At 35.9% G+C, this 27,308-nt stretch overlaps 2 protein-coding genes across 2 annotated transcripts in view; both read right to left on the bottom strand.

Moving 5' to 3' along the window:
• Positions 1 to 5,160: 5,160 nt before the first annotated feature.
• LOC147064849 (ankyrin repeat and MYND domain-containing protein 2) lies at positions 5,161 to 8,526 on the bottom strand. The gene is made up of 2 exons (XM_085957439.1): positions 8,314 to 8,526; positions 5,161 to 6,706 (listed from the first exon to the last, which is right to left on the bottom strand). The coding sequence occupies exons 1-2, from the start codon at positions 8,512 to 8,514 to the stop codon at positions 5,699 to 5,701; spliced, it is 1,209 nt and encodes a 402-aa protein (XP_085813565.1). The 5' UTR covers positions 8,515 to 8,526; the 3' UTR covers positions 5,161 to 5,698.
• Positions 8,527 to 14,035: 5,509 nt separating this feature from the next.
• LOC147064848 (sodium-dependent dopamine transporter-like) overlaps positions 14,036 to 27,308 on the bottom strand; it is a 47,180-nt gene continuing 33,907 nt past the window's right edge. Inside the window, exons 3-10 of the mRNA XM_085958426.1 lie at positions 24,792 to 24,946; positions 23,730 to 23,821; positions 22,524 to 22,797; positions 21,734 to 21,837; positions 20,350 to 20,587; positions 18,652 to 18,880; positions 15,528 to 15,796; positions 14,036 to 15,105 (exon numbers count right to left, since the gene is read on the bottom strand). Coding sequence (XP_085814552.1) covers positions 14,779 to 15,105; positions 15,528 to 15,796; positions 18,652 to 18,880; positions 20,350 to 20,587; positions 21,734 to 21,837; positions 22,524 to 22,797; positions 23,730 to 23,821; positions 24,792 to 24,946 — 1,688 coding nt within the window. The 3' untranslated portion in view covers positions 14,036 to 14,778. The remainder of the gene's footprint in view (positions 15,106 to 15,527; positions 15,797 to 18,651; positions 18,881 to 20,349; positions 20,588 to 21,733; positions 21,838 to 22,523; positions 22,798 to 23,729; positions 23,822 to 24,791; positions 24,947 to 27,308) is intronic.

Genomic DNA, 27,308 nt, shown 5'->3' with positions numbered 1-27,308 from the left:
TATACTTAATTATATTTACGCATTAAGCAACTCAAGAATAATGCTTTCCAAAAAAAAAATTATATTAAAATCATCGAACAATTCTTTCAAAATTGTATTGTTATATAATTATTATTATGTCATAACATTTATTCCATTTTATACAAACTACATACATACATAGTAGTATTATTTAATATTAAATGGAAAGTCTTTTAGATAATTATTTTTTAAATAAAATGGCAACTTAATTACCTACATAATTTATTGTAGGTTAGTTAGAGATAATACTCATACTGTATGAACAAGGTGATTTTGCTTTCCAAATATTTACAAAAAAAAGTGTACTCTATGAAAAAAATACCTGCTTAAAATGATGAATCGACAATCTAGTCATTTTGTTTGATATCATGCTATGTATTAATTATTATTTATAAGTTAATCATTGTTATTTTAGTACTTATTGGTTTTTAATTTGTTTTATTTTTATTATTTTATTTAACTGTATTTATTACCTTATTGTACTCCTTGTTGTGAAAATATAGAATGTTTTACTCCTAAAAACGTCAGTGTTTTATTCGTCACGGAAATAAAAAGTAAACAGATTAATTTGATCGTAGTAGATTTTTGGGTTTCCACCGTGTGTCCTTCGTCCTTCTTTACTCGACGTTTCGGGCTCGTTGCAGAGGTCATTATCAAGAGATGATATGTTTTATGATGAAAATGTAGTGTATGTATGTGAATGTAAACGTCGTTCTAAGAATGTCAAAAGGAATCTGATTAGCTAAAAGCAAACGTTGCTCAGAGTAATCTGTCGGATACCAGCTCGAATATTGGATTTTGCTGATAGTGCCTGAAGCCATGACGTTTTTAACCATCATCCCTATTAATATTTTCAGGGTTTCTATGGATTTCAACAGCCTCCTTTACCAATTGTGCGAAATATCCTTTATTCCAACCCAATATCTTGGTTTCAAAGTAAAATTTGTGTCCTGTATCCATCGAGTGCTCGGCAATTTCCGACATCGTGTAATGTTTAAGTCTAAGTAAAAAGATTAATATGATTTGAATTTTTTCAAATTAATGAGATAAACAATGATTGGTTGGATCTAACTACCCAGGTGACTGAGAACTAGTGTACTCCGCAAGGATGTTTAATGTAGGTAGACACCCCAAGTCACCACTCCACCATTGCTGACCATTTTACCTGCTTGTGATGAATTATGACAAGTGCATTATTTTGTAACTTCAGAATCTTTTGGCATACATATCAAAATGAAATTGGTGTTGATAAGCATGTTTCATCAACATTGGTCCAGTAGTTTGTGTTATAAGGGAACACACAAAATTTAAAAAAAATGTATTTTGTAAAGGCAAATATTTTCAGATTGACCCAGTGAAAAGTCCTACTTAAATGAAAATGGGCTACGGTTGTCAACCTTTTTAAGGACTGAAAATTAAATAAATAATTCGCAGACTGCTAATGCATAAATAAAAACCATTATATATATTATATTATAATAATATTTTGTGTATCAGTTTCTAACTCTAATATTATAAAATGAAAATTACAGTTATTTGAATTTAAAATAGCCAGAAACCGAGCAGTAAACAAAAATGGTATATTTAGAACGTCTAAAATTTTTGAGAAAGCAATATTTAAATTCTAATGGATTTAAGTTTTGTATTATTCCATGCAACCCGGGTGTCGCCTTTCGGTATCTTCAGGCATTATGCTCATTAATGGTAAATGAGATTTAATTCTCGCTTATGTGATTATTATTCCATCATCTACCCTCCCCTCGGTCGATAGTATTAACATTAAAGCAATATTTAATTCAAATGTTACTGCGAAACCAGTTTCTGCTTCTTTTTAGAATATTTGATAACCAACAAAACTGAGAGACGAAGCCCAATAATATCATTCATTCGTTTATTTAGTTTTTATAACTGACAACTGAAAATCATCTCATAAGTCCAAAAAGTACTTAATTAAGTGGCAATAACGTTTTCGGGGACAGGTAGTTAACAACCACTGGATTTACCATTTTTACAACCAACACGTTATATTTGTGATTTCATACTGCAACTTAGTGTAAAGGACGGAAGCATAGATATATTATGTATGCAAAATAAATCTGTAAATTGCTAAGTTATCCGCATTCATGATATAATGGTTTATAAAACCAATGCCCATGCAATAGTACAAAACTCTCATCCAAATGGAATTTAAATTCTTGCTGAACCCCAAATAGTTTTTGCTGGACATAGCTTGAATGGACAATAGCTAATCAAAATCTAGGCATCTAGTGGTAGACCTAGAGGTTGTTGAATCGACGTAATATTTAAGAAACTATGTGACACAAAGAGGACTGATGAGTATAATCAGCTTAGAAAGGTCTTCGTCCGGGAGTGGATAGATTCAAGCTGATGATGGAATAATTTTGAGATGTCGATCAAAATTTTATGCTGTAAAAATATTATACGTCTTTTGATTATTATCTTTCAAATTTGATTCATCTGTGCACTAAATAATGTAAGGTGATTCTGTAGGACATTTATTTAAAAGAAATACTTCACAAAGCTACAACTTTTTAATTATGCAAAATACATACCAATTTACATAATTTAAAACTAAATTGAAATGTCAATTTAACTCTTCATAATTTCACATTTAAAACAAAGCCATTTCCGAAAGTATATTTTTTATTTAAAACATCTAAATGCAAATTAAACATGTGGCAACAAAATGTTTTGATCTATTAAAATAATTTCATCTAAAAATAATAATTTATAACATTCCAACGTGGTCAATAAACAAACAATTTAAATGGCATTTTTCAATCAGCTACAACCACTTCGATAATTTCATCCATTTTTTTATTTTTAGATAACCGATTGCAGAATATAAAAAAATTATGATATGAATTCAAAATAACTGTTACACTTCTTTTTCTTCTTTCGACCATGTCCGATCCTAATAGGATCATATGGGCCTCCACAGAGTAGAGGTTTGTGAATGTTTCTGATAATATACCGTATTTAGAATCGCAGACAACTGCCGTAACTTGATAATAATTATTATTGACAGCATATTAAATAAACAGATCTATTATATTTTTGACTTCAAAATAAAAGCATCCGATACAACTTTTTCATAATATAACAAGATGTCAATCAAAAAAATGTGTTTAGTTCTTAATAAAAAAAACTTTTATTAGATAATAGCAGAAAATAATTAAAAGTTAATACACACAACGTAATACGTACGTACCTATATTTAAGACTATTGTGCAAATTATTTAGATTTCTAAGTTAAAAATAATAATCCAACATTTACATTTACAATTTCAAGTAATATTCGATGTCTTTAGTGTCTCAAGTACTGTACAAAAATATTAAATAAATTAAACCCTATATATAACACCGGAAAATTAAAAGTACCCATATTTTGTATTACGAATATAAGTTTTAAATTATATAATAGTTTATTAATTGTTCTAAAAATGACAGAATTAATTATCCATTACAAAATTATATATCAAGCACAGCTTAATTATGTCGTAATGTGTCTCGAATATAGTATAATAATAAGTTTGTAGAAACATGAACACTGGCCAATAATTGATAGTAATAGCGCCCGTACACGTGTATGGATTTACTGGCAGCAATAGTGCGTGTTGTAAACTATCGTGACAATAAGTGTTTACACGTTAAAGTGCTGACTATCTCTCCAATCTCATTCTTCAAGATTAAGCGAGACGCGATGTTATCATTTTATGGTACTATTTGACAGGAAGTGAAAATCGGTTAACCTCAAAAAGAGTAAAGTTCGTTTTTTTGCCGGCAGTTTCGCCACCATGGTTCTACTGCGCAGGCGCAGATCGAAAAAATCCCTGTCGCACGAAAATTCAAAAGCTTTCAAACTTTCTTGATTCATGCATGCAAGCTTGTAACTGCAGGATAATACGTACAGTCAACAGTAAATCCATGCACATGTAAACGTATTAGAACAAGTTTATAGAAACATTCATTTAACAATCAACACCGTTCAATTGATAATAATGCTTCCCTCCAAAACACAATAATGTATCAATATCAGAGAAGTATTTAGTTTACGATGGCTGTTCTAAAAATATCCATTTGAATATTATTTGACCATTTGAAAGATTCATTATGCTTTCGGTAACGATGCCATAGGCATAGACCTTGCCAAAAAAGCACAGCATGTGTTTTTTTTGTCTCGAATCTTGTGATTGTTTTCTTGGACACCTTGCGGCATGGTGTACGCACGAGAACACTTCATAGGGCCAAAACATTACCGAAGAATACTAGCTAGTCCTTTGCCACCTTCGTGATGCTGTGTGGTATAAGTGACTGCATCATGACAATACAAGAGCTCATTCATAGCATTTGATTCAGACTTGGCAAAATACAGCACTCATGTGGTTTGTCAGGCTCCCTACTCTCCCAACATGGGTTCTTGAAATTGTTTACTGTTCTTTAAGATGAAAATGCACTGGAGACCTAATTTAAGTGAAATTATGTAGAACACGACAACGTAACCGTTAATAGCAGGCAGTGGCGAAGGGTGGAGGTAGGCTGTTAAGATTCGCTATAAATAGTGCACACTAAACTTTTTTAGTCATATGTATTTGTCTTTATTGAACTAAGACTACAATTTACAGACGGTGTTAGTTAGTTTTTAAAAATCAATTAAACCCTGCCTAAACGAAACCATAATAGTTTTGGTCTAATTTGGGCAATACGACAAAATTGTGCACACTTTTTTATTCATAATTATTTGTTTTCGTTGGATTAAAAATACATATTGCACATATTGTTGGTTATTTTTTTAAATTCATTAAGCCCTGCCTAAACGAAACTATAATAAATTAAAAATATTCGTCTATTTATATAATATTCAAAGTTATGTATGATTTAATTGCATAATTTTAGATATTTTATAGATATACATGCATTTTTTGACTATTATCTATTATGGCTTGGTTTCTCAGGGTTTAATTGAATTTTAAAAACTAACCAACACTATCTGTAAATTGTAGTCTTATTTCAACGAAAACAAATATCTATGTCTGAAAAAGTTTAATGTGCACTGTTTATGGCGGATCTTAACAGCCTACCTCCACCCTTCGCCACTGATAGCAGGACCGCTGGGAGAAGTGTGTTCGATCCCAAGGATATTATTTTGAGTGACATTACGGATTCAGACATCCAACATAAATGATTCATTTTTCATAGGCAAAATAATGTCAGATACTTTTTGAACAGACCTCCTAAGTATGTAGTGTAAATTTCATTTAAAGAAAATGTAATTACCTACATAAGTATATAAATCAATAGAAAAATTATTTAGCATTGTTTGAATGTGTTCAAATACCACATATAATATGAGCAAAAGCGCTAATGACACGTGAATGACTTCATCTTGAGAAATAATTAATCACACCATTTTGGATACAAGACGTATTTAATAACCCGAAATAAACTATTTATCTATTTTAATAATAGGTACATCAAACCACAAAGAAAAATGGGTTCACTCAAATTCTTATCAGATAGAAAAAAACAGATAAAACACACGTTTTCTTAAATCTATTTTGTACAAAAAATATAATCAACGTATCGTAGAATATGCATAGTTTGCAGATTTGTAAATTTTGGTGAAATGGCCAACAACGATCTATCAAAACGAAAATTATCCGGTGAGCAGGCCTTGGAGATGTTCGCTCAGTTCGGCCGAGTCGACGTTACTGCGAGCAGGGGGACTGATGACGGCAGGAGAGCTCGCGAGGCGGGCACAGCCTTTCTTGTGAATAAACCAGTGCAGTCTCTGGCACTCCCTGTCGCAGTATTGAACAGTTTTACACTTGGAGCATTTCTTAGCTGGCTTTTCTTCTCCGCAAGTATTGCAATACGGTACGGTATTAGCGAAACCACGCGGGCCATTGATGGCTGAATTTATCACTAATAACGTACTCGGAGGATCAACACTGGCCAGTGATGTTATCATTTGATGAAATATCGTGCATTCTCGGAACGGGAACTCTCTGACGGCCTCCTTCAGAAAACTGTCTTGAAAATCGAGCGTAACGCCATCCTTTCCAGGCTTTAAAAGTTTTCTAGAAAATAATTCGACAAAATCAAATTTCTTATCTTCGGCACCTTCCTCTTTCTTTTGCTCCTTCGAAGCTATGTGTCTCTCTCTAATTTTATATATTTCACCGACAATGTAAGAGAGATAGTGAAATTTAAACGCCATCGTTTCATTTATATCGCTGGCTTTTTTCATTTCCCTATTACACATAGCTTCTAAAACAGTCTTCACTTTATCCATGCTATCGGAGAGGCTAGCGGAGCTTTGGAGATTGAGAGCGATTCTTATCGGGTTGAGGTTTACTTCCATGACAAATTTATGAAGCTGTTCACTCAGTACGGGCGGAAAAACGGGTTCAGTCTGTAGTCCTTGAACTTTTGTGAAATAGTCAATGTCACACTTGGGGACAAAATTGTTGATTGTGGCCACGATGTGATGGTTCCCGACAAAGGCGGCCATCTGAGATGCCACCCTGCCAACGGAATTAGTCGCGAGCGGTTTGGCCCCAGCGATCAAGAGTAGCTGGCACACTTCCGCACTTCCAGATAAGGCTCCAAAATGCAAGGCTGTGTAGTTGTATTCGTGCCTGCCTGAGTTTACATCCGCGCCCTGTGATATAAAACAAAAAATACTGATATTAGTATCCTGATGTGGGAATGCACATATTTGTACATTGTTGCACACAATCGCTATATGGTAATATACTATAGAATCTTCAAATTTAGAAAGTGGGGGAGGGCCATAAATTTGGAGTTTAAGCCTGAATAATGAGAAAACCTTATAGGAAAGATATTTGTGTCATTATGATGCTCTATCTTTTCTTATAAATATGATCATTTAAAATAATATTATCATCATAAACCTCTTCTAAAATTTTGCATAAAGCCATATATTTGGTAAAACTTTCTATTTTAGTTTGTAATTGATAACCACGATGAGATAATGAAATTCAAACTAGTAACAAAATGACAATAAGATCAATTTTATTTTGTTCCCTTTAGCGAGAAAATGAAAACTTTAAAGCCTAATAAATAGTTCATCGCAGGTTCGTAAAAACATCGCTTGGTCAATTAATAAAGGCATGATTATATAATTATACTCAGGGATGACTATTTATACAGACTGTGGCACTGAAATGCAAATTACGATAGTAGTGCATGGTATTTTAATAGGCTAGCTAAATAGGTTAAAAGTGGGTTTCAAATGTACTACAGTATTTCCAACACTAAATCTTATTCATATTGCTTAGTAATGTTTTCACATTCTTTTATTATATTAATTTATAATATAAACGAGAATTAACTGTATTCTGCATTAGTGCTTATACGCACTTGCGGCAGGCCGCCTATCGTTTTTTGTATGCAAAGTGCGATATGCGGCAGGCCGCTGCGGTTAGCCGGCATACAAAAAAAGATAGGCTGCGTATGGGCACTAAGTGTATTTTTGCTATTGCTGAGTGCATATACTGCCTGAAGAAGCTGAAAGGCGAAACCAGGGTCGCAAAATATGTCTTCAATGAAATGGTACAAAACTCAAGTTGATTGATTTATTTCGCTTTTCACCTTCCAATCGGTGGTCTTTGTACTGCGACTATTCAAATCATTTAAACATAATGGAGACCAGGGGTCGACCTGACGAAATGTGATCCTCTGGCAGTTATTAGGTCAATGTTATAGATAAAGCAACATCAGTTGTACGGTGTTCGAATTTGGAACTAAGCTTGTCACAGTATAAAAAATACTGAATGATATACCAATCATTGGTATGTAGCGCCCTCACTCAGTGGACAACTTATGGCAGTAGATCTATAGCAATCTTATTTTACAAAAACATTGCCAATGTTTGTGGGGTAAGTACATAATACGGTATCACACATTTACTTCAAAAACTGATATGGTATATTATAAAGGTTTTACCGTAATACAAATTGTGCAAATAACACTTTTCTCTAATAATTGACAAATAATATTCTTTATAGTTTGTAGTATATACTACATTTGGTCATAACCTACAACAGTTAATAAGTACTTTGATCATAATATGACATCAGTTGGCCAGTGCTGACATATTACCATTATACTTTCAATTGTATATACTCATAGTCTGCGAAAAGTCTTTTTAATAAGTTCTTATACAAAAAGCGTCTTGCATAAAGAATATTACAAGGGATGAAAGAGTGAAATGAAGCAAATTTTCAAATATGATCACCAAATTACCTGGTCTAAAAGCGTTTGGACCATTTCTTTGCTACCCTTGTACGCCGCATACTGTAAGGGGGTCATGCCATTTTCATCATAGAAGTCAACAATTTTTTGAATTGATATGAGTGATTTCAATTCGGATACATTTGCAGAAGTTATGGCAGAAAATATTTTGGCTTCCATGCCGGGCATTTCTGCACTCGTTTCGGTGGCCATGTCGGATACAATGACATTTGTCATAGACAATATTATTTGTTTCGAAATGTTTATAGCTGCCTAATATTTTACTTATCGGCCGGGAATATTTTAAATAATTTTAATGAGTTTTTTTTTTTGTATAAATGCAGCAGTAAAAATAATTTAAGATTCCAATGTCAAATAAATTTAAATTTGAAATTTCAGAACAATTAATAACAACACAATGTATGGGATATAAAAATATTTATGAAATAAAATGTCAAAATAGCCTAAAACAATGTTAACATCCGGCAACAAAGCCCACCATTCATATACCTGCGTACTGGTCAAAAAAGTAATACAGTCACAAAGGAATACCTACTACGAAACTTCACAAAAGGAAAATTATTAAACATTATACTTACAATAAAATATTTTTTACCAATTTAAAAATACAATAAATATTATCAATATCTAGGTATAATTTGCCACTAAAATAAGTAAGTTTACTTTGCTGTTTCGCAATGAAGACGTGTGATAATAAAGACGTTGTCGTGTTGTCGAAAATACCTACTTCTTCTTCCACCCTGTCACGTCCCGACATTGGGGCATACCTGCAGACCTGCAGCACGTAGGTCGCTCTTGTAGCACCGCTGCAGGGTGAGGGAGGGCCGGCCACAGCGACGGAACCCTTGAGGCTGTGACACAAGGGTACGAAGTGCCGCACTCTTTGGCGGCATCTGGAATACATGTCCCACCCACGTAAAGCGTCTCTTCGTGATAACTTCAATCACCGAAAGCTGTTGTGTCTGCTCACGAACTCGGGTGTTTGTATCGCGGTCGTACCAATGTACCCCTAAGATTCGGCGGAGACATCGATTCTTAAAGCTCAAAAGCCGAGACTCTTGAAGCTTAGTAAGATGCCATGTCTCACAGCCATACAGGAGCACAGGTAGCACGCACGCGTTAAACAAACGACATTAATTGGTCCTCACAGAATACAGCCTTGACCTCCATGCGACTCCAAGTTGGTTGAACGCAGGCCTGACACACCCATGCGGATTCCAAGCTCACTAGAAATCCTACCACCATCATCGGTAACCGTGGCACCTAAGTATTTGAACCTGGACACCAGCTCGACAGGCAGACCGGAAACCCGCAGAGGAGTGTCGGCGTCGATGCATGCAGCACTGCATATGGATTTGGTCTTAGCCGCATTCAGATGAAGACCCACACGTTTCGAGTTCGCGGCGAGCCTATTCACGGTTACCTCCAACCGTTTGATCGTCGAGTCAAACACGACTGCGTCATCTGCATACTCCAAGTCGCACAGTCTTTCTTCGCATAGATCGGTTGTGTCATCATGATGTAGGCGTATCCCACTGTCGGGGCAAACCGTCTTACGCATTATGAAATCCATCATCATGATAAAAAGAAAGGGCGCAAGTACACATCCTTGCTTGAGTCCTGACGTCAGAGGTCAGAGGATGTTCTGGCTACTCTCACGCGACACTCTGTATTGGTGTAGAGAGCATTTATCACGGCGACCAGTTTCCGTGGGACACCATAGCCTAGCAGAATTTGCCACAGAGATTCACGATGAGGACTGTCAAATGCCTTTTCATAGTCCACGAAGCAGCAGGCGACAGGTATATTCATCTCTTGGCACTGTTGCAGGAGGCATCGGAGAGTTGAAATATGCTCCGAGCAGGAATTCCCGGGACAAATCCACTCTGCTGCGCACGCAAAACCTCCAGCATGGGACTTCTAATCCTGTACAGGAGAATTTGCGGCAACAACTTCCCGGGAACGCTGAGGAGAGTGATTCCTCTGTAATTATTACAGTCTTGTGGGTTACCCTTGTGCAGAAGGTCACACAAGGACGGCAATATAGCGTTCAGTCCGCAGAGCAGAAATTCTGCATGGATGCCATCATCTCCAGGAGCTTTCTTGCGCTTCAGTCTTTTGACTGCCTCTTTAACTTCAGCAGTTGTCGGAGGATCTTCGCAGAATCCCGATGCAGTAGTGATTCCGAGGGCGGTGATCTCCGACGGAATATCAAAGGGACGCAATGGAGGTGGGCGTTTCAGGACATCACTGAAATGTTGGTGCCATAGCTCCTGGACCTTTGCAGGTTCAGTGACTGTCACTCCGTCAGAGTTGCGTAATGCAGTGACCACTGGACGTTTCCTATCGCGAATTGCTCTGGTTATGCGGAAGAGAGCACTTGGATTATTCTTGCAGGCAGCAGATTCTGCATCCCGAATGAGGTCATCCAGGCGTCGGAGCTTATCGCGGCGGGCAGAACGCTTTACCACGCGGTCTATTGTCTGGTATTCCGCGCTGCAATGTGGGTATGTACCATTGTCTCGCAATTCTTTCAGGAGCTTCCTCTTCTCAATCATCTACCATGTATGAGGTGACATCCAGTCCGGCCTGTGCGTATGCCGCTCTCCTAAGGCAGTAGTTGCTTAGCTCATTATAGCATCCCGGAATAATATCCATTTTCCTTCCAAGGGATCCGAGTCGATGGAAGACGTCCGAACATCATATAAGCGCTTTTGCAGCTCTAGCTCACAGGTTGCACGCACACGGGTACTTTTCAGTTTTTCCACATCGAGTCTGATCGTCCTTTTGGGTTTTGGGACTTGTTTAAGGTCTATACGGGATTTCCCCAGCAAGAGTTCGTGGTCACTGTGGATGTCTGCACCTCTATATGTCCGCACGTCTAGCAGTTCATGCCGATATTTCGCTTTGACCAAAATGTGGTCGATCTGGTTTCTTGTATTACCGTCTGGTGATGTCCATCTATATTTGTGGATCGTCTTATGAGGGAAAAGACTACCACCAATCACAAGACCATTCATGGAGGCAAAATCTACCAGACGGAAACCATTATCGTTCATTTGGCCAAGGCCATGTTTTCCCAGCACAAAGGGTCCACGCGAGGGGTCAGATCCTACTTTGGCATTTAGATCACCAAGGATAACTGCGTGATCACAGCTGGGAATATTTCCAGCGGCTTCCGCCAGACTTTCGTATTTTTTTTTTCGACCATGTCCGATCCTAATAGGATCATATGGGCCTCCACAAAGTAGAGGTTTGTATTAACAGATTTTGTTTTTTACGAGAAATGGATGTCAGCCACTTGCTCAACCTATTAGGTCCATACCCTGACTCACACACAAATTGAAAAACAATATGTGTACTTGCCAGACCCAGGATTCGAACCTGAGACCCACGGCGTGATAGTCCAACGCTTAAGCCGTGCGGCTACCGTGGGCGTAAATACCTAACCATAATAATATTAATAAGGAACCCATTTCTTAATTAGTATTTTTTCAATTCTATAATATAATCTCTTTGATAATAGGTATAGGTACTATTGGGTACTAAACGCCTTCAATTGGTCGTGCACTAGTTTTCAAGTAACTTGTGTATGTATAATATAATACCTATTTTGTAATTTTATTAAATAATCATCAATCGACAACGTTACAACAGCAATGCTATAATATTATACTATCACCATCAGCTGAGATCGAGCCACTGCTAGACGAAGGCCTCTCATAACTCATTTCACTCTTCTCGGTCCCTAGTTCGTCGCTGACACATGTCTGAACTTAATTAATGAGTTATCTTACTTACCGACATTAATCTAAAGATGGCAGTGCTCTAGCCATGGCCCCCACATCCTGAAGCTGGCCCCCAGGCCAGGATCTTTGGTGTCCCTACCCCTACCCTTCGCTAGGCTAAAAGATAGTAGGACGCTCTACAGAAGCGTTTACAGAAGTAACTGGTGTTTCAGGTAAAATATGTATTTTTAGCGATTTTTTGAATTGTTGAATAAATCCACTTGAAGTTTGGGGTTGTCAAATATCAACTTACAAAAATCAAAAATTGCATCACACAACTAGATATTTTAAAAAGTAACTGGGCACTCTTCTAGTAAAATAGCGCCGCAGGCGACTTTTTTCCCATTAGAGCAAGTTTGTGATGAATGTTTATCTCACTTATCACCCGTCACGCCCCCCGTCCCAGATCCCGGGCCCTAGGCTAGAGCCCTGTCAGCCCCCCTTTGTGGGGGCTATGGCTCTAGCCCATTATCATATCATTAGTTTGGCGATCGCGTAAACTGTACAGTATACGTGTTATAATTTTGCATTTTTTACTACACTACACTTGCCTTATTACCTCGCATAAAATTAGATCAAATGATATTTTACTTGTATTAATATAAAGTTGAAATAAATAGATAATATAGTAAAAAATACATTTTCATCCTAGAGCCGGAGTGCAAAGTTATGAAGCGTATACTCTATGCACATACTATTGTCTGCCATCGTATCAATATTTTCCAGTTTTCTCGCGATATGCACCTATTATACACTGGTGTCAGTGGCCAGGGGCGTCGGCAAATTATATTCTTAGTTTAATGAAAATAAATAAGTACCTATGACAGACAAAGTTTAGTGTGCACTATATATGTCGGATCTTAACAGCCTACCTCCACCCTTCGCCACTGATTGGTATTATAATATTGTAGTGCGGGAATTGAAATTCACTCAGTATTACACTGTACCTAGGGGTTAAAGGAAAAAAATAATATACTGGAATGTTACGGTTAAAATATTTTTTTTATTTAAGAACAAAACAACAATCAATTTTTATAATGGCTGTAATAAAAATTGATCTCATACAAATCCACCGTGCCTTTTGCATTTTTTTTAAACTTTTATAAATATTTTTGATGGCACATATATAATATTAAGTTTATGAAATTACATTAAATGGATATTAACATTAATGTTTCGTACACATCAAAACATCGAATACAATATCAGCTATTAAAGAACGAATTCACAATAATCGTATAATATAATTTTATATTGTAAATATAGTAATATAATATTAAAATACGTTTAATACTTTTTCTACTTCAAAAATCTAAAAAAGCGACTCACAAAAAGAAGTCTCTGTGATGGCTGCCACAGAGACTTCTTTATTTCAAATCGCAACAACACAAATTGAACATATTTATTGCACAAAAATACTACAAGACATAAACAATACAATAAAAACACGTTAATTACGTCACTACATATTATTATTATTTGCAAAACGAGAGACTGCTAAAAAAGTTTATTCATTTTATCACATTGCCCTTTGCGATACCATGAATGATAAAATATATTTAATTTGACGCAACATCTTCCAATAAATAAATAAATAATAAAGAAATTTACTCTATAATTTAATACACAGTTATTATTATTTTAATACTTAGACAACAAGCAATGAACAATGATCAACACGTATTTTAATTTATGCAGGTATATGAACCCTAAAATATAATTTTACTATTTTTGAGAATATACCGACTAATTTACATAACTCTACAAATATTAATTATTTTGTCTATGAGGTAAGACCTCAATATTATAGTTACTATTATCTATACAGCATTTTTCACGAGAATTTTTCATAGCTCGTTATTTTATAATCGTAGTAATAATAATATGAATATCAAATTATATTCTATAAAACATTCTACACAATATATACGATTACAGTACAATAATTATATAATAATAATAATAATATAATATGGCATATAGAACTGTAGTATAAACGGGTTTTATGCATGAGTAATTAGTTAGACAACGACAATCGATAATATTTGTTTCACACAAGGTACCTAATAAATTTAATACCTACACATGGAAATATGTACGACAATGTTATACCAAAATTCGTTATGCTATTTTGTTCGGTTATCAAGAAACCTGTTTTATTAATTCAATAAGTTTACATTGTGTATACCTACATTTTTAATGACATTTTTCGCAAATCAATGAGAAAAAGATTAACAATATTGGAATATTTTATATTGGACGCGAAAGTAGCATAATATTTAATTAATAGTATATAAGCAATATGTTTAAGACAAATTTCATTCCCTACAAAATATTTCTAATAAAATTTTAAAAAGTCATAAAAATACGCGCGCAATAGTTTGTAAAAATATATAAAATACTATAAAATGAGAATGTTGAATAGAAAACGCGTCTCTCAACGAAAAAAAATGGTCGACGTACCTATAACAATTTAGAGGTGCAAAGAGATCAATCGACGGCGGATAGAATCATTAATAAATTAACAGGAGTAAGTAACGCGATGACGTAGTATTCGGTGTAAAATTAACAATTCGCCTGCGTCGCCCGCAGGGGGATCTTCGCGAGCGACGAGGGCTCGTTGGGAAATTCACACGTAGTACAGGTCAAAAGAGAGGCGCGCCGAGCCTCAGACGGCTTCGGGTCCGGTCGGGGTCTTCGGGACTCGTCGCTTCACCTCTCGCGGTGGCTCGCCGCCCTTATCGTGCGGCGTGGAGCCCCCACTGGTGGGAGAGACAGGGGACGTGGGTAACTTCGACGTCGTGAGTATTCCTTGCGAAGTTATCGTGACGACTGTCCCGGTCTCCGCAGACACCGGCGGGAATACCGTCGTGTCTGGCTGATTAGCTTTCGGCGCTGCTCCTCCGCCGCCGGCTTCGTCTCCTGGCGTCGCGGTGGTGCCGTTTGCAGTAGACATTCGCACGTCGCACCACGGTGTCGTCAAAATTTTCATTCGCTAAACAAAACAAGAAAATGATTAATTTACGATTGAAACCAAGAGCTTCAAACAACGTACGACTTTCTGCCTATTCTCTGAAAGAGCAAATACATATCACACTATGATACCATTGTTTGTCTCCAAATAAAATAGTAGTTAATTAAAAATCAGGGCTCGAAATGACCGGAGCGTTATCTCTGTTCGTGAAATAGGTAAAATTATCGCTCCATCTCGTGGAAAAAATATTTTGACTGTCTGGGCTAGATAGGCCATATAATAGAAAATCTAACACACTTATTTTTATGAAATGCATATAAAATTTGATAACTATGTAAACGTCTTTAGAAAACTGTCGAGCGCTGCGGTTCGTAAACTTTTCTATTTCGAGCACTGTTAAAAATTTAGCACAATGAGTATGACAATGGACGTTGGCGTTTTACCTCTACGAAAGTCCCCGGCGTAGTTAACAGCTTGTAAATGGCAACGATGGGTATCATGGCGACGCTGGAGCCAGCGATGCACCAGCCGAAGGCATTCGCCCACGGAGGGTAGACGTAGTCCTCGTAGGTGAGCGGCGTGTAGCCCGACAGGCCGTAGATGGTGATGAACATCAGGAAAAGAGGTGCCACGTAGCGCCAGCACAGCCGCCAGTAAATGCCGGGGTAGGAGCCGATCATACTTTTCAGGTCTTCGCAGAACCTATCGGTGCCTGCAACCATATTCAGCAAACAGTTAATTTTACATGTTAGTCAACTGAATGGCATTTTTTATTGGATATACATAATTATAATCACATTAGAAACAAACTCTAACCCCTATAATACCTATATCGCATTACAGCCGATATTCTTTACAAATCTATCCACCTGAACCATACATAATCACAAGGACCGGTCCTAGCAAGTGCACGAAGCCCCTATGTATGTAGGGATTGCAATACCGGTATTATAAAACCGGTATTCCAGTATTTACTAATACCGAAACCGGTTTTATAAATCCAAAATACCGGAGTTTTCGGTATTAAGAAACCACACTCGTTAACGTTTTTGAAAATGAATTTAATGTTATTTTTTCATTACTTTGTACTGTATTGCCTTTTTAAATTGAGTGTATAAGTAATGTGCTGCTAAAATGAAAATATTATATTAACTGAATCCAACAGAGATGAAATAACAATACAAAATCCATCGAATATACCTATTTATAAAATTTTCGGGATAAATAATTAACATACCTAATATTATTTCGAAATAGAAAACATTCGTGACAAATTTTCAATAATTCTATGATATAATTATTGATGACTGTACAAGCGTTGAATTGAAGAAACTTTTCCTGCAGTACACTTATTTGCACTTAATGATCAAGTCTTTTTGAGAGCTTTAGTTAAAATTATCAATATATTGAAATTATTTGTGAAAATTACCAATTCTACAATATTATGTTCAATACATATTTTTAAATGTCAACATAATAAATGTTGCTATAAAATAATGTTTTAACGAGATTTTAATAGCTATATTCACTGATAAATACTGTTTTTTTATGTTTTAACGAATACCGGTATTCAATAAGAAATATCGAAAATCCGGTATTGATATGTTCATTCGGTATTGCAATCCCTATATGTATGGATATTGAACAATAAAATATTATGTAATCTGGATATTTGACCTGCCGCGGAAAGACGGCCACCGAGCTACGAACTAGGCCTGCATGGGTAGGAATCTATTAGAACTCTTTATGTTGTTGAGTACTACCTATTCATTGTATAGTAATAGTTTTGTTTTATACCTACTATACTACTTATAGTTTTTTATCTACCTTTTTTCAATTGATAATTACTTTTTAATTAACACATTTAAATAGCATGCTAATTATATCGAATGACCGCCTAATCGTTATACGCTGGGCGCGTCTTTAGCGTCAAATGTATTTAATGTCTATTCAAATATTTCCGAAGTCATTTCGGGTGCGGGTCCCGATTACGACCAATCGGTATAATCACCCTTATACTGAGCCTGATAATTAGACGAAAATAACCAATAACTATGCGCCCGAGTTGTTATCAAATTTTGTTAAATCAGTGGTCATCTTTTTTTTTAATTACAAGGTATGCTCCTGATGTGTTTCGAATTAACTATGTACATATTATGTTAAATAAATCTTTATATAATTATACCAATATTAAATTATTTTTTAGCGAAATGATTGTCATAATATCATTATGTAGCGTATTAATAATTATTGATATTCCAAGTGACATTTAAGCTTGCTTCAAATAAGTACCTACTAATTTTATTATATTTCAGACTTGTGAGTTGGTGTTTAAAAAATCTGATATTACAGGGTACCTACCTGGATATTTTCACTTTTAAAATTGTAAAGTTAACTTTTGAATGTAGGTAATTTAATTTATATTTAAACCTAAATATCATTACATTGCAGAATTATTAGTTCCAAATACCTATTATGCTAATAAATATTTTACATGATTACCTTGCTGCCACAGCATGCGCGAAACTTCACAAACGGTCGTGTAATTTCCCCATTAACAAAGGTGTCCGGCAAGGTGATACCATTTCACCTAAACTATTCACCGCTACTCTTGAGGACTTATTTAGGAAACTTGATTGGCAGGAAAAAGGTGTTCCAATTAATGGGGAGCACCTCAGTCACCTGCGCTTTGCAGATGATATTGTTATACTCTCACAAGACCCGAAAGACCTCCAAGGTAGAATGCAAGAACTCGCGGATGTCAGTCAAACGGTCGGTCTAAAGATAAATGTCTCAAAGACAAAAGTGATGAGGAACTGTTTTTCGGACCCTGCGATTATCTGTATTTATGGCACCCAACTCGAGCAAGTCAGCAGCTACGTCTATCTCGGACAGCAGGTGTCCATAGACGGAAGCATGCACGATGAAATTGCTCGAAGAACAAAGCTGGGATGGAGTGCTTTCGGACGTCTGAATAGTATCTTCAAGAGTGACCTACCATTATGTCTTAAGCGTAGGGTGTTAAACCAATGTGTGATACCCGTGCTCACATATGGCTGCGAGACGTGGACCCTCAACACGAGAGATGTCCAAGGGCTAAAAGTCACACAGCGAGGCATGGAGAGGTGTATGTTGAGCATCACGCGAAAGGACCGTAAGAGAAACGAATGGATTAGGAAGCAGACAGGAGTACGCGATGTAATATACGTTGCCAAACAGCTGAAATGGAGATGGGCGGGGCACATTGCTCGCCGAAGGGACGGCCGCTGGACAAATGCCGTCATCCAGTGGTACCCAAGGGGCACGAAACGGCCACAGGGTCGCCCTAAAAGCCGCTGGATTGACGAACTGGTAAAGTTCGGCGGAAATACGTGGCAGCGAACGACACAGGACCCAGAGAGTTGGAGAAAGCTTGGGGAGGCCTTCATCCAGCAGTGGAGTGACCCCGGCTGATGATGATGATGACCTTTCTCTATAACATGTTTAACGTCATTTAATAAATGTAAATGGGGGATAGTAATATTACATAACTGGAACAAATACATTGTTATTATTGACTATTCTCACCGTAAATCCAAGAAACAGCGATCGATTCAAAGAAGACAGCTATGAGGATAGAGTAACCAGCGGCGAAGCGGTCGAGGAGTTGAAAGAAGTAGAAGCCTCCCTGCGCGCAGCTCCACAAGCCCACCACGTAGTACAGAGTAAAGAGTAGCCCGACAAAGATTTCTCGGTGTCTACTGATGGCGGGAAACTCGTCGCTCAGCGCCGTTATTATGGCTTCGGAGCCACCAAACTAAAAAAAAAAAAAAAACCATTTATATCAAAACACATTTCATCATAATCCAGTGTAGTAGTGTAGTACTAGGTGGCTGGTCTATTAAAATCTCTAAAACATTTTATCAGTAACTTATTATTTATTATTTTGATGTTTAGGTACCGGATGTTTCAAATTTCACCACTGCAAGAAAAAAGGCAATACATTAAATTTATTCTTAATTATTTTGAAATTTAACTGCACACTCACCTGCACAATTGTTGACCTTCGGCGTCTTCAACTAATAATTCATCGAATTTAACAAATTCGTCAACTAAACGACTAAGCAATGAGTGTCTTCAATTAATTATTTGGGGCCCAGTGCCACTACCAATTATTAGGTGATTTCAAACAAAAATTCGAATGGATTTATTTTTCATTGCCAATTATTCATTCCTTCTCAAATAGCTCGTCCATCGTTATTTTAATACTTAGTATCTATATACTACCTAAATTTTAGTACGACGATTTTTGATACTGTTCTTACTTTATGTAAGTACATACCTATTACACTTATATACAATATTATGTTGTGTATTATAACAGTGAAATTTGATTTATAAGTTGCATGCATCGTTTATAAATAAATAAATAAACAAGTAAAATTTAATTCAAAAGTCGTGGGGTTAATAATTTGGGCCAGTGACGTCTCACATGCCCCGCCCCTTTCATGTTAAGTTTCAAATTGTCTGAAAGTTTGTTACGTAGGTCTGTACCTACTTGACTATTTTATTATTTATTTTTTAAACATGCAAATAAGTGCACCACATATTTTTAAATCGACATACACACCAACTACTGACAATTACACCGTGCACACGAAACCTACGCTCAAACAGTGCTAGTTTTGGATACGTGTAAACTTTTCTCCTGTGTGATAAACCGTCATTAGATTATGTATTACAATGAGTATTACAATATAACAATAGTTATGGTGTCAAGATTTTTTATGCTTCGATTTTTTTTGTAATTAAGATGTCAATATTTTCTAATGAAGCGACCGTATTCTCTGCTTCATGGAAAACCTCCACTGCCCTAAAAAAATGTGTAATATTGGTATTCGTTCCATCATTCGCCGCCCCTATTCTCAAAAATCGGTGGATATACCTACCAGTAAATAATAGTAACTATATAAAGGTGTATAATATGTTAACTACAAAGAGGTTAGACTCCGTGCAATGTCTTTGGTTAACTCCCACGATGGCCGCGCGGCTTAAGCGTCAAACTATAGCGTCGTGGGTCCCAGGTTCGAATTCTGGATCTGGCAAGTACACATATTGTTTTTCAATGTGTGTATGAGTCAGAGTATGGACCTAACAGGTTGATCAAGTGGCTGGCATCCATTTCTCGTAAAAACAAAATTTGTTAATACAAACCTCCACTCTGTGGAGGCCCATATGATCCTATTAGGATCGGACATGGTCGAAAGAAAAGATATGTTAACTTACCGAACTGTCAAGCCCCAATGTCAATAGCATCATGAAAAACATCAGTGACCAGAAAACACTCCCCGGCATGGTGGCTATGGCTGCCGGGTAGACCATGAAAACGAGCCCGGGTCCTTCGGTCGCGACATCCTCGATGCTCCGCCCTGACGAGTACGACATATACCCTAGCACCGAGAAGATCACGAAGCCGGCGACGAAGCTGGTCAGCGAGTTGATTATACTGGTTATCAGAGCGTCTCTAAAAAAATTAATACATGACATTAAAATTAAGAGAATTGAGTGTTAATCATACATAATTTGAAAATACTTGTGAAAAATATATTCTTTCTCTTCATCTTCTTCTTCTTTCACCCTGTCACGCCCCAGCATTAGGGCATAGGGCTACTTCCCTCAGTCCATCGCCAACAGATCGCCTGTGTAACACCGCTGCAGGGTGAGGTAGGGTGGGCCACGGCAACGGAACCCTTGAGGCCGTGTCACAAGGGTGCGAAATGTCGCACTCTCGGCGCAATCCGGAATACATGTCCCAGCCACGTGAAGCGTCTCTTCGTGATTACCTCAATTACCGAGGGGTGCCGTGTCCGCTCACGAACGCGAGTGCTTGTAACGCGGTCTTACCAATGTACCCCCAAGATTAGATGGAGACATCGATTCTCAAAACTCAAAATCCGAGATCTTTGAAGCTTTGAAAGAGAAATATATAACCACTAGAAAAAACCTTTTTGAAAAAAAAACGCAATTGCAAGTACGTTATAATTAAAATTTTGAGAGATCCTAGAACCGGTCAGTAATTATTGAGATATGTACTTTGATTTAAAATACAAAAGCCAATTCCCAAAAAGTAACGCAATTTAGAAATCTTTAGCTTCAGAGAATATTGCAAAAATCACTAGTTACTTTCGTCGCAATTAGATAGGACACGTATAGCTTAGTGATCAGTCACATGGGCGCGAAATCCAGGGAGCGCAGGTTCGAACTTTCTGGGTGTCGTATTTTTTCAAAAAGATTTTTTATAGTGATTATATATTTCTGAGAAGTGTTTTGTATGTTCAATAAAATAATGTGACATTCTTAAATCTTGTGAATTATTCGTTGCATAAAAAAAGCACCTGAAACTATTGCACTAAATCCAAAGACACGTAATATTTATTGATTTGACCCAGCCGCATAATTCGAATCCGCGATGCACTGAACAGGGCCCGAGTCCGCTAACCTCTGAACCACCGTGGGCGCCTTGATAGACATTACAGAACATGCTTTCCTAAGAAATGGAAATTAGTAAACTTCCAGTAGTTAATTAGACAATTTGGCCTTCTTCATTAAAGTGATCTACACATTTGTAAAACATATTTAAAGTATAAAGAAATAATATATACAGGCTTACTGATATACGTTGTTGTGAAACTCATTGTACGACGCGTATGCTAGCAGTACTCCAAATCCTGGACCCAGGGAGTAAAATACTTGAGTTGCTGCATCCACCCATACCTAAATAAATAAACATGTAATATAAATATTACTAAGTCAGCAGTGGATTACTAAAAAGATAAAGGTATCCGAATATCTCAGCGGTGTCATTTAAGTCGTAAGATGAATGCATCTGAATATGTTAAATGATAACCAAGACTGATTATATTATACAGGCCGTGTTACTGAATTGGGAATTTTGATGGTAGTGCTAGTTATTGATTATCTTCGAACGCAATTCGGTAACGTCATGTTTTCAATAAATTAAGATTTTAGATTTATTTCAATATGCAACAACAATAATTATCATTTTTGACAAACAGTTTATCCATATTGCATTCGAAATATGAGGAATAACTCGCACTATCATCGAATTTTACAGTTTCGTGTCACGGCCTTAATTTGGTGAGCCTCGACAGTATATATCAATAATTCATATTTACATAGTCGCCACACCCAATCAAAAGTTATTTACAAGGCAACACAAAATTCTGTTCCTAAAAAGAAGAAATTCGTTAAAATGATCGTTGTCAGTACGAAGGCGTAACGCCATAAATGGACGACGCTTAGTGTTTGACAATATTTTCCATATACTTTGACACACTTCTAGAAAAGGTTTGCCAGCCCTGATGTATAATGTCCCTACATGAATCTTGCCAAGGATTTTATTAAAAAAATATTTAATTGTCATTATCACAATGCCCTACCTCTGCTTTCGCAATGACGTCGAAGTTAGGATTGAGATAGTATCGTATTCCGTCGGCAGATCCTGGAAGAGTGACACCACGGATGAGCAGACAGAACAGCACGCAGTAGGGAAAGAGGGCCGTGAACCAGACCACCTTTCCAGATGTGCTCACGCCCTTCCACAGGGAGAAGTAACAGATGAGGTAGACAGCAAGCAGACAGAGCGCCAGGTCCCATTTTATTTCCCCCGCGTCGTCGAGGCCCGAGCTCATGTGAAGCTCGAGTACATTGCGGCTGGAAGCAAGTCAGTAAAACATAATACACAGACTATCATTACATTATATAGATATAATCTAAAATGTAGAAGGTAATTTTTAAGACAGTTTGTCGTCCACAGAATCTATGTGAGAGAAAGAGAGGCTGTGCACCCTTAAAACTTCATAGCCCGACACTTAGCCATGTGGACAATTAGCCAAGTGGACATGTATGCGCCTATAGATTCACCAACTTATTGCAAAAAACTATTACTTACTGTAATATTAAATAAAATTATTAATCAATTTAAATAAATAAATAATAATTGTATACCTATACCATGTCCGATCCTAAAAATATCATCTGAGGTTCCACATAGGGAAGGTTGCATTAACAGATTTTTTTGAACGAGAAATGAATGTTAGTCACTTGCTCAATCTATTAGATCCATACTATGGGTCCAAACACACAATGAAAAACAATATGTAAATTTTGCCAGAGCCGGGACCTTAGATATTATAATAGGCCGGTTACCGCATCGGCCATCGTGGGCATATTGTGTATATTTTACCCCCCATTTATTTAGCTAGGCGGAGGAGCACCGACTTTCACCCCATAGATATTTTTTTATAATTTATATTGAATAAAGTGTATTTACGAAATGACACGAAAAACTACATTTCACAATAATTAATTTCTAAAATGTATCTAATATTATGAAGTATATTAATTTATTTCTTTCTCTTTTACAATTCCACAGAATGTGTGAATTACATTCCGAAATACATACATTGTTGTTTCCCAAAATGTACAGTTTTTCAGTTGTTAGGAACTTCTGGTTTCTAATATGGTGAATTGGTTCTGAAAAGTATGATACTTCAGGTTACCTAATTCATTTTCGGCAAGATCTGACTTAAATCACACTGGCTCTGAGGTACAGAATTAATTATGTTAATATTGATAATACTCACGTGAAATATTCAGCAGCGGCAGATGTAAATTTTGTTCCTTTCGGGAAATCAGTTGTATTTGTTGAATTTCCTTCGCCACCGGCTAATGCAAACTGGAATTACGAAAAACCTATGAATTTGTAGAATTTTTCATATATTATACGTAAATACTCATGACTTATGGACATCTATAAATTTTTTGGTATTTTTGTAACATAATTACATATTGTGTTCAATAATAATTAATTTTGACCCAATAAACTATCATTTTCAAATTCACGTTAAAAATGCTCCTAGTACCATACCTCCGAGGCGATTTGAAAAGTCATGCGTTTTGATGTCTTAGTGTCAAAATGTTATAACTACCAAAATGTCAAAAAATAGTTAAGAATCTATTTGTAAAATGTTACGTTTTATATACTTACATATATTCCTAAATTTAAATAAAAAACTAGCAACATGTGCACCCATCTCTGAAATTTAAAAACAATGTTAAAATCGTAACAGCTGTTACAATATTTTAAACATGATAAATATTGAAATAATTCCGTGCAGGTATGAGGTCTTGTCACATTTTGCCACTAATTTGTTAGTGGCAAAATGGCAATGGCAATTGATACACATAAATTTTATAATAAATAACTGAACGCGTATAATGTTATGTATTTAACGTAATTTTGACAATCTTCTTGCGTTTTAATAACAATAAACATTTTGTTCTTACAATATTTTGAGTTTAGACACTAAGATATTGCAATTTGTTGTAATGAAAGTTACACTTTTGTAACCCGTTGTACTTGAAAAAAATCGTTTTTGTGGATATGGAGAAAAACTATTTTCGACGTAAAACGAATCGTAATGAGATATTCGCGGAAAAATGTTTAACTGTTGACCCGCTATCTGTTTTTAGCAGGGGTCACATCGACGTGATTTTACTTCATTTCACTTCATTTTACTACAACATTCATTGTCAAACGACAATATTAGGGTCGACACATTTAGCTAGTTACGAATAATTATACTTTGACTGGACTATTTGAGATGATTAAACCGTGCAAATGATCGTAATAAACGTTAACTCACCGGTTCACAAAGTGGAGTATTCCACGGGTTGTCGCAAGATGTCCATGGTAAGACGCTGGTGAAGGAAGAGAAGAAATACCTCAGCGACCACGCTATTATCACGTTGTAGTAGAAGTCCACGTAGAACGCTATCAAAACCACAGAGTAACCGATACCTGCGCAACAAAATAATGATGATAAACCACTTTCTTCTGCAATATAATTTCCTATAGTGAATTGTCTGTACCTATTTGTATGGAAGCAGGGTATCATTTCTAGAAAAAAATGTTATGACAATAATATGTAATAGAAAATCATACCAGGCTGAGCAGATAAGACAGTGTTACAATCACACCACAAGTAGAGTATAAGTTTTATAACTCTGGACTGATACGCCTATTTGCCTGATTACCTCGCATAAAATTAGATCAAATGATATTCACTTGAATAAATATATGATGTAATAAATAAATAGATAATAATATAATGTAAAAAAATATTTTTAGAAAATATTACATCATTTTAATTCTAGAGCCGGAGTGCAAAGTTATGAAGCATATACTCTACTAGTCGAACATCTTTGTGTCAGATTGAAGAATGTATGAAAATTATTTAGCTTGGGTATTCACAAGAAGTATTTTAAAAAAATCACGTGTAGGTATATGTAAATCGTTCCATAGTGGCTACAGTACGCAAAAGACGGCATACAGTTGTAGTTGTATTATTTGCTAGCATATAAATAGTCATTACAGCTAGGGATTCCAATCCCGGGATCCCGGGATTCGGGATCCCGGGATCCCGAGCTATTTTCGATACCTATGAATCCCGGGATTGATAAACATAATCCCGGGATTTCGGGATTGAATTTTTTATGGAAAATAAAATAAAAGCAAAAATATAACAGAAAAAAATACTTTTAATAAAAAATAATTTCTTTTTCTTCTTTCTTTTGACCATTTCCGATCCTAATAGGATCATATGAGCCTCCACAGAGTGGAGGTTTGTATTAACAGATTTTATTTTTACGAGAAATGGATTTCAGCCACTTGCTCAACCTATCAGGACCATACTCTGACTCATGCACAAATTGAAAAACAATATGTGAACTTGCCAGACCCAGGATTTGAGCCTGGGACCCTCAACACTATAGACCGGCGCTTAATCCACGCGGCCATCGTCAAAAAATAAGTACATTAGAAATAAACTGAGTTTGAATGAAGTTTGATTTATACCCATGTGTAGGTAGCCGATTCATTTTATTTTTTCACATAAATTATTAAAAATGAGAAAGATTGGAAAAAAAATGTTTCGCACTCTGTATCTATTGTCTAAGCTTCGCACTTTTAACAAAGTAATTCTACCATGATATCATACGTTTTACGGCAGTTTTATATTTGGCTGACTAATTAGATTTATGAAGCGGAAAGGCCATAAGTACGCCATGATTATTTGCTTTACTATTGTAAATCTCGCTAATCCATCCATTATGTCTTTACTATCAGAAACAGCAATCTCATATTAAATTCACATTGTTATTTTTATATTACAATATTATTTACTCCATTAAACTTGTATATTTCCAAGATTGAACGTATACAATATAAATGTCTTAAATAGAATAAATTATACTAGATTTATTTTTGACTGATTTTATCAATGTTATTTGTAAATATAAAATTTTTATATTAACAATGGAAAAAAATGCCAATCCCGGGACCAGTCCCGGGATCCCGGGATTGTCAAATTGTAATCCCGAAATCCCGGGATCAGAATTTTGGCTCGGGATTGGATTCCCTAATTACAGCAAACAATGCCAAAAGACCATACCAATAGCATACGCTGCCGCCGTAGAATGATTTAAATCTACTCGTAATTCGCTTTCCGTTAAAAAAAAATACATATAGAAACGAAAACATCAAGAAATATGTGTATATTATACCCAGTAGAAAAGCCAGATTTAATGTGAAAATACTTGTTATATTAATTTTATTTTATTAGTCCATTATAAACAAGAATTTTCATAATTTTAAACGTATCGAACATAATATGTGTCTAGGGATTCCAATCCCGAGCTATTTTCGATACCTATGAATCCCGGGATTGATAAACATAATCCCGGGATTTCGGGATTGATTTTTTATCAATTTTTATGGAAAATAAAATAAAAGCGAAAATATAACAGAAAACATACTTTTAATAAAAAATAACTACATTAGAAATAAACTGAGTTTGAATGAAGTTTGATTTATACCCATGTGTAGGTTGCCGATTAATTTTATTTTTTCACGTAAATTATTAAAAATGGAAAGATTGAAAAAAAACAATGCTTCGCACTTTTAACAAAGTAATTCCACCATGATATCATACGTTTTACGGCAGTTTCATATTTGTCTGACTAATTAGATTTATGAAGCGGAAAGGCCATAAGTACGCCATGATTATTTGCTTTATTATCGCTAATCCATTCATTAAGTCTTTACTATTAGAAACAGCAATATCCTATTAAATTCACATTATTATTTAAATTACAATATTATT

Source organism: Rhyacophila brunnea, unplaced genomic scaffold (genome assembly GCF_057557595.1).
Source record: "Rhyacophila brunnea isolate RB1 unplaced genomic scaffold, BYU_Rbru_1.0 scaffold_7, whole genome shotgun sequence".
NCBI classification, from domain to species: Eukaryota; Metazoa; Arthropoda; class Insecta; order Trichoptera; family Rhyacophilidae; genus Rhyacophila; species Rhyacophila brunnea.
The sequence above is the reverse complement of the archived record's forward strand: the minus strand, read 5'-3'. Positions and strand labels throughout refer to the sequence as shown.

Coding starts and splice junctions, on each gene's coding strand:
- LOC147064849 (XM_085957439.1), bottom strand. CDS start 8,514: ATGGCCACCGAAACGAGTGCAGAAATGCCCGGCATGGAAGCCAAAATA. Junction 6,707..8,313: donor TCCAAACGCTTTTAGACCAG/GTAATTTGGTGA, acceptor TTTATATCACAG/GGCGCGGATGTAAACTCAGG.